The sequence below is a fragment of the Neltuma alba genome, unplaced genomic scaffold (assembly GCF_004799145.2).
Source record: "Neltuma alba isolate B1F8T4 unplaced genomic scaffold, ASM479914v2 tig00010907_pilon, whole genome shotgun sequence".
NCBI lineage: Eukaryota > Viridiplantae > Streptophyta > Magnoliopsida > Fabales > Fabaceae > Neltuma > Neltuma alba.
The window spans coordinates 64544-82305 of NW_021635687.1; the positions used below are offsets into that span (position 1 = coordinate 64544).

The 17762-nt window shown below is 37.0% G+C and overlaps 3 protein-coding genes across 3 annotated transcripts; all 3 read right to left on the reverse strand.

Moving 5' to 3' along the window:
• Positions 1-1621: 1621 nt before the first annotated feature.
• On the reverse strand, positions 1622-2998 carry LOC114759852 (uncharacterized). The gene has a single exon (XM_028949088.1). It carries the CDS (start codon positions 2996-2998, stop codon positions 1622-1624), a length of 1377 nt encoding a protein of 458 aa, XP_028804921.1.
• Positions 2999-3613: 615 nt separating this feature from the next.
• LOC114759853 (uncharacterized) lies at positions 3614-4195 on the reverse strand. Its single transcript, XM_028949089.1, has one exon. The coding sequence runs from the start codon at positions 4193-4195 to the stop codon at positions 3614-3616; it is 582 nt and encodes a 193-aa protein (XP_028804922.1).
• Positions 4196-12198: 8003 nt separating this feature from the next.
• Positions 12199-14345, reverse strand: LOC114759855 (transcription factor MYB16-like). The gene is made up of 4 exons (XM_028949090.1): positions 14213-14345; positions 13978-14107; positions 12896-13114; positions 12199-12829 (listed from the first exon to the last, which is right to left on the reverse strand). Exons 1-4 carry the CDS (start codon positions 14343-14345, stop codon positions 12199-12201), a joined length of 1113 nt encoding a protein of 370 aa, XP_028804923.1.
• Positions 14346-17762: the final 3417 nt, after the last annotated feature.

Below are 17762 nucleotides of genomic sequence, written 5' to 3' on the forward strand. Positions count from 1 at the left end.
GGCCCATTGATTGAAGGGGCTGGAAGCTCACCAATCTATTGTATGATAGAGGAAGGGGGTAACTATTGGAATGAAGCCCAATCCCATTCTCCATTCGGTGTGATATAGTGGCTGATGGGTCTCTGGAGTTCCTCATATGATAAGGGCTTTAAGGAGAGATTAAGCAAAGGCCCCAGGTCACCTATCCAGTGATCAGACCAAAAACGGATTTGGTTCCCATTACCTAAGCACCATTTTATGCCCAGTTGCATTTCCTCCCAAATACTTGCAACATTTTTCCACAGATGGGATCCCTTATTTATTTTACTGCAGTTAAGTGCCTTATTGGGCCAATCATATTTCACTCTCAGAACTTGGACCCAAAAGAGATCAAGCCTTGTTCTTAGGTTGTAGGCAATTTTCATAAGGAATGCTGAATTTTGATGCTCCAGATTCTTTAGACCACAGCCCCCGCAATCTTTCCGTTGACATATATCAATCCACTTAACTAGATGGATGCCTCTGTGCTGATCACTAGATCCCCAAATGAAATTCTGGATTAAGGATTGCAACCTATTGCAAGTGGTGCTAGGAAGGCGTGTTGATTGCATGGCGTAGTAGGGTATGGTTGACAAGACTGATTGAGCTAGAGTGATCCTTCCTGCTAACGAAAGCGACTTACTTTTCCAACCAGCTAGCTTTTTATGAATTCTGCTCTCTATATATCGGTAAGTGTCTTGAGTGATTCTGGCATGAATTAAGGGAACCCCCAAGTAAGTGCCTAGATTTGTTGTTCTTTGGAATCCCAGAGCCGAGTCGAGGGAGGCTGCTTGAGGAGGGGAAATATTCTTAGAATAGTAAGTGCGGGTTTTATGTTGGCTAACTTTCTGACCTGAGGAGGCACAAAAGGAAGCTAGGATGGAGTTAAGTATCTTTGCTTGTGCTGTGCTGGCTTCTCCAAAGAGAAGGAGGTCATCAGCGAAAAAGAGGTGCGAAAGGGGGGCCCTCTTCTACCTAGGCGAATAGGCTGCCATTTTTTATCTTCTACAGCTTTAGAGATAAGCTGGGAGAGTCTTTCCATGCAAAGGACAAAGATATAAGGGGAAAGTGGGTCGCCTTGTCTTATGCCCCGCTGGGGTGTGATAGTCTCTGATTGCTATCCATTCCAGAGGACCTGCATGGAGGTGGACGTGATGCATTTCATAATAATGGTGATAAGCCTATGGGGTAATCGGGCTTCTTTCAGGGTGTCTGCAACGAAGTCTCACCGAAGTCTATCAAAGGCTTTCTCTAAGTCCACTTTAATCGCCATCCATCCTTTTCTGCCAAACTTCTTTCCCATTGAGTGAATAGCTTCTTGGGCTATAATGATATTATCTGTGATATTCCTTCCCTTGATGAAGCTAGCTTGATACGGTGCTGTGAGAGTGGGCATAACTGGTGCTAACCGATTGGCTATGATCTTAGTGAGCAGTTTATAGATGGTTGTGCAAAGGTTGATTGGTCTAAACTCTTTTATGGATTGGGGGGAGCTCGTCTTGGGGATCAAGGTAATCAATGTACGGTTGAGTTGAGGGTTTATGTCTGTGCCTTCAAAGATGCTTTTAACCTCCTGAAATAATGAATCACCAACTATTCCCCTTTAAGATTGGAAGAAGATGGCGTGCAGTCCGTCCACTCCCGGCGATTTCAGAGGGGCCATGTCAAAAAGCGCTTTTTTAGTTTCCTCTTTTGAAATAGGGCCATCAAGCAGGATTGACAAAGAATCAATAAGTGGGGGAAACTGACCTGAACATGGGTAGGGCACAAATTGGCCGTCCTCAAGTGTATATAGTTGTTTGAAGTAGTTAGTCGCCATAGACTTCAGTTGGTGCTGATCAGATACCCATCTCCCATCATTGTCTTTTAGCATAGAGATTCTGTTTTGTCTGCGCCGAATTAACGCTTTGGTATGATAATAATGAGTATTCCTATCTCCATCACAGATCCACTGGCTACGGGATTTTTGGAGCCATAGGATCTCTTCCTGCATACAAACATTCTCGTAGTCATCCAGGAGTGCTCGCTCTATCTCGAGCAGGTAGGAGTTGAAGGGGTTCCTTTCAAGTGCCTTTTGGACACCATTAATTCTCCTGTGCAGAGTTCTTTTATTCCGACCTATAATTCCAAAAGTATTATGGTTCCAGTCTTGGACCACAAGAGTGAAGTGCTCAATGTTTTCAACTAGACTTCTCCCTTCAGTCCAGGTTAAGGTTACTAGGTCCTTGAAGTCCGGGTGTGAGATCCGCGGTGCAAAAAATCGGAATGGTGGCTTTGTGACTTGTTGTTCTCCCTTTAGTTGGATGAGGATAGGCCTATGATCGCTTTGGATCATTGGCAAATGCATGACTTCTGTATTGGGATGGGATTCTAGCCATTGCTGGTTGCATAAGGCCCGGTCTAATCTGACTAGTAGATTCCCTCTCTTCCAAGTATATTTTGGGCCTGTATAACCCAAGTCAAGGAGTCCAGCATGAGCAATAAAGCTCCTGAAGGCTTTGCTTCCTATTGGGTTTCGAGTGGCTCCACCTTTACGTTCATCGTTCGTGATAGTGGCATTATAGTCGCCTGCTAACAACCATGCATCCCTTCCACCTTGGAGTTTACCGAGCTCCTTCCAAAGATGCTCCCTAAGGGATGGATTGGGGCTCCCATAAATTGCTGTGAATAGGAATTTTGATGTACTTGCATCATCACAGACAAGAGTATGGATGAATTGTTTGTGATTTTGCAGGATCCTTACCTTAACTTTGCTAGACCAAAGGATCCAAATTCCTCCTGAAAAGCCCACTGCCTCCACTCTGTGGGAGTTGGGGTAACCAGTTTTCTTAATAACACAATTTGCTAAGATCCCCGAAATGCGAGGTTCCAATAGTGCTATAACTTCTGGCTTGAAACCTTTGAGAAGAGATTTCAGAACAATATGAAATTTTTTAGATGCTGCTCCCTGGCAGTTCCAAACAAGTATTGAGCAATTCATTCAGAGGAGTTGAATTAGCGCTCAATGGCTGAGCATTCGTTATTTGAGTCATCTTCAAAATCTGCTTCCGTGGCTTCTAGGAAAGCCATGTCGTCATCGGAGTGGATGGGAGCTCCCAAAGCTTCTGCTAATGCTTTGGTGAGTTCCTCTGAGGGCGTGCCTAATCCGTGTCTAGATTTCGCCTTCACGCTCTTAATCTTGAAGGTAGGTTGTACTTTGACTCCCCCTACTGATGGGCCTTTATCTGGGGGTTTAGGAAGGAGGTTTTCCTTACCCCTATGGACGGTGGTAGTGGGCTTTGGGGGGGAGGCTCATTTCCTTTGACTGGCACCAAAGTGGGCTGGAGTGATGCATTGGGGCTCATTATGGATATGGCTATGTGAGATGTTTCATCCAATGTCGTTGGGGCTTGTGCCTGTTGGTACGCAGGGGAATCGAAGATTGTTTCTTGTGCGATCTTTCTTGTTTCAAACTTCTTAGGGCTCAGTCATTTCTCCGACTTCCTTTATGATTCGTTGACCTACCCTCTCCTACCCTTCTTTGCCTTTTCTTTTCACCAACATTGGGCAGTGCAATTTCCTTGTCTCGGCTAACGTCACTGTCGTGGGTTACTTTCTAATCACTGTTTGCTATCTCCGAGGTGGCTAGGATATTGAACCTATTGCCTCCATTTACCCTATAGTGTGTGCTGCTGTCAGGGTTCCTTCGGCTGCCTCTGGTGTACCGGCCTCCTCGAGTAGGGGCTTTCATCCACTCACTAAACACTTTCTCTTCCCTCGTCTGAGTTTCACTCGCCCAGGTTTCTGCTACAGACAGCGGTGGTGCTGGCTTCGTAGGGCCCTCAGCCAAGGGGTTGGATGTTACCGGGGTTGTTCCTTGAGGTTGCACTTTCACCGGACATACAGAGTCTAGGTGCCCGTAGCGACCACAGTGATAGCAAATCGTGGGTAGTCCTTCATACTCGACATATTGCGTCATTCCATCGAGCTTGATCATAGAGACCAGAGGCTTGGTTAGATCGATCTTCACAGCAAGGCGAGCAAAACGTGCTTTCTCAAGGCCCTCCATGTTATAATCAATTTTAAGCACATTCCCAATCACTTCTCCAATGGCTCGTAGGATGCTTTTGTGGTAATAGTGGTAGGGAAGACCTGGAAGTCGTACCCATCCGTATACCTGCTTGATTTCCAGGTTCATTGGCGAGATCGTGGGCTCCCATGGATGCACCGCGATATAGTGCCCTGATATAACCCAAGGTCCACCAAGCATTGCGTGTTGATAATCTGCTTCGTTTTCAAAGTTAACCATGTAGCAGCCCTCTCCAGCTCAGTGAGTTTGAAGCTACCAGTTGGTTTCCACAGTGTGAGTATTTTCAGGTGGAGTGCATCCTGCCTGACATATCGGCCAAGGATCTTAACCACTACTGCAAATTTCATGCATTGGGCCATGATGTCTTTGACTCTTTGGGAGAAGGTTATTGATGGAATGACCCCCTCCATTGCTATTGACACATCTCCTTGCTCAATCGTAAGGTCATCAGTCATAAGGGGTGGGGTCCTCCCCCCAGAACTGGAGGGCCCTAAAAGCTTGTCTTTAAAGGAGGGTAAATGGGACTCCTGCCTTATATCATAGGCCTTGGTCACCGGTGAATCATCTTCCATTGCTGTACTTTTATCTTCCCCCTGTGCCTCTGGCAATCCCTCTTGATCGCCAGGAGGGTGCTTGGTCTCGCACTCATGGAACAGCTGTTTCTGTATACCATGGCATTCGGGACCTGTGTCAGCATTATCTTCAATTCCTTCTGTATCCATAGCCAAGGTTTCATTATCATTGTCTCTCAGCTTTACTTTTTTAGTGGTTCAGTTTTCCTCAGTGAGTGGAATACGCTGGCCCTTTTCTATTATCGTAATGTCAATCGATGTCTCCATTACGCAGGAAACAAAAATGGGGTATGTGTTCTTTTCTCCGTCGTAGTGGGCGACGGAGGTCTCTCAGGGAGGTTGGCTCCCGCCGCAGTGGGCGGTGAGAAAGGCTTGTATTCCAAGAAAGAGTTTCTCTCTCCAAATTCTCTCTCGCCTATACTCGAGCCTTTTGTTCTCAAACAGGTCTAGTTGTAGAGCCCTTGTAACATCCTAATTTTTATATGCCTAAAATTTAAGTAAATTTTTATTAAGATAAAATAGATAGAAGTTAAATATGTATGTAAGCAATTAAAATAAATAAAATCATATATATATATATATATTTGTGTATATAAACATATATATGAATAAATGAATAATATAACAATATTACAAAACCCCACATTGACTAAATGATGGGAAGATGGATAAGATAACAATGTTGAAAAGTCCCATATTGACTAAATGATGAGTAGATGGAGCTCTTGGGGGCTATATATAGGTGGTAGTACAGAAGAATTAAGAGTAAGTAAAATAATTTTCACACAAAACTGAGATAGTCTCAATAAAGTGTTGTTTACGAGTTTATGTACTGTTGGATTGGGTTATAATTTCGTTAGCCAGTCCTTGACTTCATACTCATCGATTTCAATGGTTAGATCATCAATATGATCTCTGAGGTAGGAGTTATTAAGTACACTTTGAAGTCATTTTTTTAGATTTTGCAGATAGAACCCTAAATAGTAAATTATCATTTTTTTTATATTTTCACTGTTGGATCAAGTTACAATTTGGAAGATTGATTTATAACATCTAAGATGTTAAATTCGATGGTGGAAAATTAGACTCCTTTGATAAGAATAACTTAACTCATATATATTAAATCTGTTTATCTAAGATTTTCAAGGATAGAATATAAGCTATGAATTACGGGTTCTCTATCTAGGTTATGAATTTAGTGATTCTAATGATATAATTTAATAACTAAAAGGTAATATAGGTTAAGGGAACCTAGAAATTGAATTTAAATCCATATATATATATATATATATATATGTTATTACCTCAAACCTTAGAAAAAGCCTTTCGAGATAGAATTTTGAGTAATAGTTGAAGGTCTTAGAAGGAGATTTAAAGGCTAAAAATTTGCGAGTAGTTTACTCTAATATGGTAGAGGTAATGTTTTAGTTTTATTTGTAGACATAGATACTACTATAGTATTTTTTTTAGTATAGGCCTTGTTTGTATTTGATTGTTAACTAAGAGCCCAAATAACTAAATTATATCTGTTGCATGCTCTGGTATAAGGTTAGTGAGTGGTTTTGTAACCAATTGTTATATACATATATTATGTTTTGTATGAATTGTCTTGTGGTATGCTACTTTGAAAATGGTTGAAATCGTTTGTGTTAATAGAAATTAATGATTATGACTAAGAGGTATTATTTTAGAATTCAGTTGATTATACATATAAATGTGTTATTGTGAATCCTATGCATCTGGTTTGGGTGAGGGAAGGAGACAATTGGAGTATGCAGATATATACATGTCACGTGATATTGGCCTCTATACGGAGCTCTATAGTTAGCCACTGTTACTGTCCCACTAGTTTTTTGAGGGATTGCGACACCCCACTAGTTCTTCGAGGATTTGAGTGCTCTTGGTCTTTGGTCGGTCCATATCACTCATGTGGTGAGCTTGTGAAAGTAGCCAGTCAAATGAAAAAAACTTAGCCCATGGGTCCTGTCAATAGAAATAAAGAGGATATAAGGGTGGATTTGGGTTCATGGATTATATATGACATTGAATCTTGATTGATATTTATATCTTTTGAATAGATGAAAAGTATTTCTCTCTTATGAAATTATGAGCGGCATGAGACTAGTAGAAATATTTGACTTATATGGTCATTGTGAGTTTAAATGTTAAATAAATGTCTATTAACTATTATTAACTCTGTGTATCTGACCTGACACCTCACTAGCCTATGCTAGTGTATGTGTGATAGGTAGGAATTTAGCTACTGAGACGTTGTTTCATCCATATAGTAAGTTAATTTACTATTAGCATAGGTTAGTTATAAGAAATAAAACTATTTCTTGAAGTTACTCTGTAAAGTTAAATTTGTCGGTTTAGTTAGGGAGGTTGTTTCAGCCCTCATTGGCTCTCACTTCTTGCTATACATTTGGAGAGGTATCTCCTTCATTATTATCTTCAAAATTTTCATCAACCATGTGGTCTGGTTCATGTGCACCTGTCAGCAGAATCAACGAGAGGTGAGTCATAAAAATAGAATATATCCCTCAAGTGTTGGCCCTCTCCCCCTTAATCTTTACCCATGCATGCTAGCTCTACAGAAAAACTTACTTTTCCTAAAAGTCACATGTCTAGAAGTGAAAAATTATTTTCTCTTTCATATCATATAAGATGTACCTTTTTTTTTATTAGGGTATCCAAGAAAGATGCAAGATGTGGATCTAGGTTTCAATTTATTCTTAATATTCAAATCTGTGGCAAAAGCCAAAGAACAAAAAATTTTCAAATTTATATATATTAGGAACCTTACCATAAACTATCTCAAGGGGTTTTATCCCAAAATTCTAAAAGGTATTCTATTCACCAAATAAGTAGCCATTTTAACACATTTACCCTAAAATCTAACAGGAACATTTGATTGAATCATTAAACTTCTTGAAATTTGCATTAAAGTTCTAAGCTTCCTTTCCACAATTTCATTTTTCTTAGGAGTGTAAGGACAACTAGTTTCATGTATTATTCCTTTTTTGCCAAAATAATTTTTCAGATCATGATTTACAAATTTTGTTCCATTATCACTTCTTACCCTTTTAACATAAACAAAAAATTGGTTCAGTATATATGCTAGAAAGTTCTTGATATGATGAGAAAAATCCAAGTGGCCCTTAAGAGGTCATCAACAATGGTAAGAAATTAATGGTAACCTTGACATATAAGTGTCTAATAAGGTCCCTACATATCTATATGTAACAGTGCAAAGCAAAATTTTGATTTAATACAAGTAGGAAAGAAGGAAAGTTTGGTTTAGATTGAGCACAAATCTCACAGTCCTCTCATGTACAAAATTCAGATGCTTTATCATAGATAAAGTAGCATGTCCTAATCTCTTATGTAACAACCAAACATCAAGAGTATCATATGATTTGTTCCTCTTACAAGCAACATTCACAACATCATGTTTCGGCTTAAAAATTGAAATGTAAAAGCCACTAATCAATATGCCAGTCACTTTCATCTTCCTATCCTAAAGGCCTTATGTGAAACAATTGTTAGGGAGAAAGCACACATGCAAAGAAGTTTCCTTGTTATTCTAGACATCGAGATTAAATTAAATTGCAATTGGGGAGCATACAAGACATCTTCAAGATAAAAGTCATCAATAAATTTGACATTTCTTATATGTGTGGCTACAACTTTATCACCATTTGGTATCTTAATTGTTTTAGTTGGTACCTTATATTCTATAAAATTATCCAACAATCATAAATCACTTACTAAATGGGTAGTAGCCCACAGGTCAATAACCCATCTAACACGCATATTTAAAAAGGAGGAAGATTTAGTCAAACCTATACCAGTTAATGCATGTATTGCTGTTTCTAAGTCTTTCTTGAGTAGCTCCAAGAGGTGTTTATACTATTCAGGTGTCAGAGAGGTAGTCACAGTGTTGGCTAAGTGTGCACTTGAATCATTCTCATGGACTATATTCATTCCAGCTTGATTGGTTGTTTCCTTTGAAATCTAGGAGGTAGTCGATTTTTTGATAACAATTTTCTTTCACATGCCTTTTCTTGTAGCAATGTGAGCACTCTAATAGGGTTCCACCTCATATCTTTCTTCTACCACAGTCCCTACCTTGTGCAATCATGGCAATCCCTTCAATTAGGGTATTCAGATTTTAGTTAGTGATAGTTTTCTGAGACTTATTTTGACATATCATAGCATATGCTTGATTTGCAATAGGTAGAGGACGTATCAAGAGGATTTGGCTTTACGCTTGGCTATAGGTATCATTAAGACCCATTAAGAACTATAATAGCTTATATTGCTAGATCACATCAGCATAAATCTTGGAGGTTTCACACTTGCAAGAGGGAATTGGAACCAACGACAATTGCTCTTCCCAAAGTTCTTTCAATCTTGTGAAGTAACTTGATACAGAAAGAGTTCATTGACGTGGTAGCATAGGAGAAAGAAGAGGTGGTGAGATGGTGGCCATTGATGATGTGGCAGCTTACAATGATAGACACACGACAATGATACGGATGAGGGGATGACATGGCAACATAGGAGAGAGAAGAGAATCTGAGGTGGTGGCTCATGATGAGGTTGCGTTCACCGACATGACAAGTGGTGGCAATTAGTAGTTCCCACTTGGTATTTTAAATTTACAAAATAAAAAAATTTAGTGACAGATTAGTGATAAAAATTTTCATCACCAATTTGTGATGGAATTTTCCGTCACAAATCTGTCATTATTTTGTGATAGAATTTATGTAGGATTTCTGTCACTAATTAGCAACGCACTGCTGCAAAAAAGATATTTAACGGCGGTTAAAATGAATTTTAAGAGCAATGTTTATGCTATCGACGTAAAATATAAAAGATTTCACGACGGTTGGAGAACCGCTATGGTGTGTGACTTTTCAGTGAATTTTTTTTTTTTCGTTTACTTTCATCCTATTGATCAAGATGGAACCGAAGAACAAAGCCCTAAAGGAAGGGGTTTGAGAATCAATTAACCAATAACCTCTTACAAGTTAAAAACATTCTGATGAAGCAAACGTAGATTCTTTTCTGCCGCAATAGTGTTATTTTGCTTTGCTTCTACCACTAGATCGATGCTATTAAGATTTAATAAAAGTAAAATAAAAAAACTTAGATCTGATAAAATTCATGAATTTCAAGTTGTTAAACCACAAAAACTATGAAACCCATGGAAAGAATGGAGGAGAAAGGGTGAAAAACTCACAAATAAGAATGAAGAGGATGAGGCAACGACAACAGCGACAGCGACAGCAACGGCAACAACGACAGCGATGGTGATGGAAGAACATGGCGGAGATGATAGAAGCAAAGGATAAAGGCTAGCAAAGGTAGGAGGAGGGAGAAAATCGAGTGAGGAGGTAATTGGGGACTATGAGCTCTGACTCTAAAAAGTGAAAATTATCGCGCGATGGATAGGGTTTTCAAATTCTGATAGACTTTTTAAGGCGATTATTTAAAAAACCTCCATTAAAAATATTTCTTATTGCCGTTATTTAAAAAACTATCAAAGATATTTTTTTACTGCGGTTATTTAAAAATCGCCGTTAAAAATACTTTTCACAGTGGTTTTTTAAATAACCATCGTGAAAAGTAAAATTTACTTTTCTATAATTACAAAACTGCCACTGTCATTTTTTTTATAATGTTTTTTCTAATAACCACCGTAAATTAGTGTCGTGAAGGCTCTTTTTTGTAATAGTGACGAATTAGTAATGAAAAATTTTTGTCACTAATTTCCGTTGCTAAATTCCGTCACTAAATAATTAGCAATGGCGGAATTAGTGACAGAAAAATTTTCGTTGCTAATTATGTTCTATTGCTAATCCTTTACAAATTTTGATTAGTGATAGAAATTCTATCACTAAATTCCGTCGCTAATTCGATATTTTTTTTTTTGCAGTTCTTTCGTGCAAGGTCCGTCCATAAAACTAGGTTTGTGTTTTCCCGGTAAGGCGATTCGCATCGCTCTGCCCCAGACATTGTAATTTTTAGCACCCCTGACAATATGTGACACTATCGTTGCTCCCTGCGTATCAGAGGGGCGCAAATATGTTTGCTCTGCTCGCCTCTAGGGTGTCACGATGATACGTTCTGTTTGCGATTTCTGTATTTCGGTGATCATAACAAAGACGACGTCGTCTATCTTCTTGATTGGTAATGGACCTTTAGGACTTGGCTCTTGATGCCATGTCAAAGCCACAGATCAGGCCCAGAAAACTAGGAATACTGGCATTGATCTGAATGATACGTCCATGCACAAACTCAAAACAAACGACCAACTATTTATACTAAGCATACAACAAGAAACTATCAAAACTCCTAAATAGGCCGCATCCTCATAGACCCAAGACTCAGAATACAACATTGCATGCTCTCATCAGGAACTCACATTTCTAGAAACAACTTAACAACAGCACGTACATTACTTATTACAGTAATAATATTCTATCTGACTAGAAACGCGCATTCGTAAGACCCACTTGAATATACGTACGTATCACACACACACACACACACACACACACGAAATCTGTACTCGCACACACATAAACTCACACACTTGCATATATACATACACGTGTGTGTGTTTTTTAATTTGGCTAAAACATTTTGGTGATCGCTATAAGCATAGAAAGTGGGGTCCTGCAAATAATAGGGATGGTTTAAATCTGATGCATCATTTAAGTCCGAATGGTGATTAGATGGATCTGTGTTCTCTGATCCCCTCAATTATGCCACTGATCTATATCTCCAAACTTAACTCATGATAACAACTACTACCTTGCATATCAGTTTTTAATATAAGATATAAATAACTAATTTATAAATACTATTTAAAAAATTAATTTAATTAGTTATTTGTATCAAATTGATTTTAGTTTTTTTAAATACATACTTTAATCATGTGTATTGAAACTATCCTTGATGGAAATAACTTTCATATGTGTAATCATTACTGATACATTGTAAAAAAAAAATTATAAATTGAGAAGATAAATGAATTGAGATTTTTTTTTATCAAAATAAATAGTTATTATATATATTTAGAACCGAAATACTCATCCAATCTTAAATTAAGATTCATTTTGTACTGAACAGAGGAGTACTATTTTTAAAAGCTTCACTTTTGTGGTTTGTATGTGTGTGAAAATGGGGAAGAACTTGAGCGTATACACGTACATTATTCTGGATCTAAATGACACCATTTCATTAACTTTGTCAACAACTAGAAATAGTTGTCCAAACAATAGGCTAGCTAGCTTAAGCACAAATTAGTTTTTTCAAAAAAGGAAAAAGAGAGAGAAGAACAGGGAAGGCACATGCATTTCTAAGACCTACTCAACAACACGTACACTTGTTATTAAGACAGTAATGATATTCTATCTGACACAGTTTTGTGAGTCGTCCATGCATATATGAGTCCAAACAGTGAACAGTAGCAAAAGAACCACAGAGAGAGCTGATCCATCGGAGCAAGAGAATCAACAATAATAATCACCAAGTCTGGGCACTACATATGCTGTTCCAGTAATGATTCTTGTCCTCAAAGTTTGTGTTTCCACAAATCATCATGCTTGATTCGCCATTAATATCGACGAAACCCAAGTTGTCCATGTTCTCACTGGATTCAAAAACAATCACATCATCATTATCTGCGCCGTTTAAGCCTTCCATTTTACTGTTTGATGACAGTACTTCTTGCACATTCTTGTACCTTTCCCCCATAAATGCCTCCACCGCCACCATAATGTCGTCGTCTTGTAAGTTTGTCGTTGTTGTTCTTTCTCCGATCATCGCCGCCGTGTCCCATGGCTCCATTCCTGAAGTGGCTGCGGCGAGAGAATTAGCCATGGTGGTGGTTGTGAGCGGAGGGATGACGACTTTTTCAGGTGATATTCCTACGTTGGTGGTGGTGGTGTTGGGGGAGCTAAGTGGTAACATCGGTTCTGGGAAGCTCAAGGTGGACGTCGGCGACTCGAGATCGTCGTCAGCTGCGGCGAGCATCAAGGCGTACATGTTATGCATTCTGGCATTTTTGTCTTCTGCTGTCGGCAACGATGACCATGAGTTTCGCCATGCTTTGAGGACGTCTAGGCACGGCGGAACGGACTGCCGAGCCGAGATTCTGTTGAGGACGAGCCGAGCCGGTTGAGCAGAGGGGAGAGATGAGGAGCCGAGCTGGAGCTTGGACTCTCTGACTAGCCTGGCTTCGGCTTCAAGCCGCGCACTCTCCCACTGAGCCATGTGGCTAAGGCTGGAGCTAGCCGGGCCACCGCCGGCGTCAACTTTGGGCCGGTGAGTGGCCGGGTCGATTCCCATTCTCGCGAGCCTCTTCTTCAGATGAGTGTTCCAATAGTTCTTAATTTCATTGTCCGTTCTCTTAGGCAAATGAGCCGCTATGGCTGACCATCTGGTGCAATATAGTAATACGAACCATATTAGCCACACATTTAAAATGAATAACAACAATAATAGTAACGGTGGTGGTGGTGGTAGTGGTAATAATAATAATAATATCTTTTCTTTTTAAATTCTTTGAAGTAGGCTGGTCCAAAAAAAAAAATTGTTTAACGTTGGGCTTTCCTCTTTTGTACGTACTTTAGTGGGTACATTAAATAGAAACCTACTATTTGGTTTCCTTTAATGAAGTCTCTTCATGTTCCTTTAACCTACAAAGCTGACCAAACGTACCACCCCATTCATATATTGAAGTAATTAAGGACGAAAACGTTGAACAAGACCAATACCCATGCACAGAACCATTTACTGACTTGTACAAAGAGAAAACTTCAAAACTCAGAACACAAACTATACAATAATGAAGAAGAAGAATAGCTCTGTTGGTACGTAGGAGAGATGTGTTAAATTAATAAGTAGTTTCAGATTTAAGCCCTAAATATACATGTTCAGTCTTGTTAAATAGTCATTGGGAGAACTTCTTTCCTGTCTATAGTAGTCGGAGTTCAATGTGACTACCAGATAACACAAAATCATAGTAGTATAATGAAGAAGAAGAGGAACAAGAACTCAGTCAGAATCTTTGTTAGCTTAACAAGTGGTTTCAGACTCAAGCCGTAACTATACACATACAGTTACTTTAAATAGTGGTTAGGAAAACTTTGCCGCTCTTGCGGTCTTTCCTGTCTCAACCCAAATTAGTTGGAGTTCGCTGTAATTTGCAGATACCAAAAGAAGGAGAAGGAGAAGGAGAAGGAGGAGAATATAAGAAAGCATACACACACACTCAGACACAAAAAAAACACATATATATACCTGTTTCCAAGAAGAGCATGAAGCTGAATAATGGTTCTCTCTTCTTGCAAGCTGAACTTTCCTCGTTTGATATCAGGTCTGAGATAATTAGTCCACCTCAGTCTGCAACTTTTCCCACATCTCTCAAGTCCTGTTAACCAAAACCCACACACACACACGCACGCACATTTATATAAGAAACCATATAAGATAATGGATTTAACATAACAAAGCCATATGTATAACATAGATATACCAGCTTTGGAAGGCAAAGCACGCCAGCTTCCATGGCCGTGTTGTTCAATGTAAGCGATGAGCTTCTGGTCTTCTTCGGGAGTCCATGGCCCTTTCTTCAACCCCACTTTCTCACAGCAAGGTGACCTACCCATTATATTATTTGATGATATATGACGAATTGTTTCACTAAAAAAAAAAATTGACAGACAAATGGAGAGAAGAGAGAAAGAAAGAAAGGAAGACTTGTTTTGGAGGAAAGTGGGTAAAGACTAAAGATGAGGATGGTATATATAAGAAAAGTGAAATTGTTTGTTCATAATTAATGTTCGTCATAATACTTTTCTATCTCAACCTTACTAAATATCTCTGCAGTCTCTATATGTATGTACTACATGTTCCTAGACCAGAAATTATTATATCGTTGGATATGCAATATAATATTATATTACATTTAATTTTTATTAAAGGGGCTGGTGAATGGTGATAACTCTTTGGCGTTTAGGTAAAATACATAATGACATGTTATGATTAGATGTTATCTTAATTTTTTTAAGCATTATGGGAAGCATTTTGGAATTTTGCATTATTATATTTTCTTTTTTTTTTTGCATGTATAGTTGCATATTACTGAGTCAGATTTGATTATTATCGGGAAAGAAAATACTAGTTTTGCTATGCATCATTGTTAGAACCGGAGAAAGAAAATAAAAAAATTATATTGGAACATGTAATAAACAAATTTCAAGTATGAAAATTTATAATAACAATCTATTTATTTTAAATGAAAGACCTATAGGTTATATATTTTAAACTTGAATTGATCAAACGGTAAAATGTATCTAACCCTCCAGAATTTTTCCAAGTGCAGCACGTTGAGATATTCTTTCCAGGAATATCTAATATTCTAAAATATTCTTTCAGATGTACTTAGCATTCTAAAGTATTTTTTAGTATGATTTTACATTTAGTAATTTAGGATAGTGGATGGACACAAAATATATATATATATATATATATATATATATATAGGGTGCTCAAGGCACTTAAAAAAATATTTTAGGGTACTAGATATACTATAAAATATTTTAATATACTAAATGTACCTCAAAAAATACTTCAAAGTACTGGATGCAATTTAACCCTTAATAAGATTATTTGATTTAATGATAAATTTTCTTTTTTATAATCTTTTTTGGTGAAAATTTTTTTATAATTTATGTAAGAGAAATACACTATGAAATATTGGGCCAGAATTGGTTCTTGTAGGTGGATGATTATTACTCAAATATTATTATTCTATTGTTTCCAAATTAATTTCTCTACTGGCCAGCTCTCTACACAATAACGCAAACCATAATTACCAGAATAAATTCTCATTGATAGGAACGCGTCTAGTTTCAACCTTGAAATTTATTGTGTCTGCTAAGTTATAACATCTTCTTCAATCTTACAGATATTAAAGATAAATGCATAATTGAATGTATCCAACCCAGAAGCTTCTCTTGATTATTAAATACTCATATAAGATCAAACTCTCAATTAAATTAAATATATAACTAGTCGAGCAACCTTTTCTTATTGGAAAAAATGGACCTCATCAGCATACTCCTTCCGATCATTAATATGAGACACTTCTGGTTATTTTATAAATTTTTTTTAAAAATAGTTCATTATTATTACCTGCCAAAATTGCCCTCCAATTGAAATCAATTTATCTTATTTACCTTTAATTTGCTTTTCTTATGGCAAGTAAAATACAACTAATAGGGTTATTTGTAGAAAAGAAGAATTTAATTCTATTGGCTTTTTGCAAAGTGACTTATGTTTAGAATCATAAAAAAATGTTTTATACTGAAGACGGAAGTGATTACCTATACACTATAAAGTCCAAAGTGACTACATAACTACTATCTCTAATCTTAGATATAAGAGGTGGTTAGAGATTTAATTTGATTTTATTCATTTTTCATATACTCCCTCCGTTCCTTATTATAAGAGACAAATAACCGAATTACGTTGATAAAAAAAACAGTTAAAATTAGTTAAGAACAATCAATGTGTAAAAAGTATAATTTTTTTTCCAAAAATACCCTCATTAATAAGGAGAGAGAACAAAGGTAAATTATTAAAAGAAAGAGAAGTGGGAAAGAGAGAGAGTGTGAGTTGGAGACAATAAATATGGGTAAAATAGGAAATCAACACAAAAAAGTAGAGACAACTTTTAAGTGTCTCTTATATATAGGAACATGCCATAAGCATCAAATGTCTCTTATAATAAGGAACGGAGGGAGTAATTAACAAGGATATTTTAGGAAAGACAACACCCACTTATTACAAATAATAAACTAAATTTCTTAATATTTGCAAATTACAAATTAATTATCTAACCCTTATATTAAGGATTGAAAGTAGTATATGTGTGTGTATTCTCTAGAATTTGGACCATTCATATTAACTTTTGTACCACGAAAGAGTTCATTTGGATAGAAATTAAATACGTAATGAATACCTTTGTATAAACAATCTTAAAAACTTGTTGACAAATCGCTTACTTTTGTATTTGGGCCATAAAAGCATTGGGCGTGGGGGGTGGGGGAGGACCACACGACTAAATAGGTTTCGGGGTAGGATCACATAATAATTAAATACAAATAATGACATCAAATTTCTGATTTATTTTAAGTCAAGCCCTGAATTTTTTTTTAAATTATACTAAAGAAGTATAGTCTTCCTCTAAATTATTTGAGCTAAGCATGCTCAACAATGCGTAATTTTTATCACTGCCGTTCTAAATCTGTTTGTACAAATACTATGGAGCTGGATTAGGCATTTTTTCCTAGGTTCGAGCTGGATCATTGGATATGGAGCTTCATGAAGAATGACTAAAAAAATATTCCTTTGAAATTTGTAAATTTTAATTTAAGATTCTGAAATGGCCTAGTCATTATGAAGTTTTTAGGTTTATTCTGTTATTAAATTTTGTAATGAGATTACATAAATGTCATTAGTTGTCATTTGTGATGTGTTAAAATCTCATTTCTACTTATTAAACTTTTATCATAATTGATATTCACCAACTTACTAATACTTGTCAATGTCAAAATAGAAATTTTCATCAAATTATTTATCATTTGATAAGTTAAAGTTATTGCTTGTCACATAAATGACTCTTCCGTTCCTTACATTTAATTAGGACCGGAGGGTGGATGTCATATGCATGAATATGTTAATATAAATTATAATATATACATATATGGTGTAAATATATATATCTTGTTGGATTTATTTTATATATTAATATTAATAAAAACTACACCGCAGCCTTTAATTATTTTATAGTATTAGAAGAATAATTATTATTTCATAAAATTAATTCACAAAAATTTAAGCAACAGGGGAAAGAATATGACAGTAAGAAAGTGGAAACTTCTTGAAAAAATTGGTGAGAATGGAAGAGATGGAAACAAATATTGCGTAAGATAAGTCAACTTCAAAGAAAAGAAGAAGAAAAGCATTTTGGGAGATGAATAAAAAATGACAATAAAAGGAAAGGAAAACACTAACAAGGG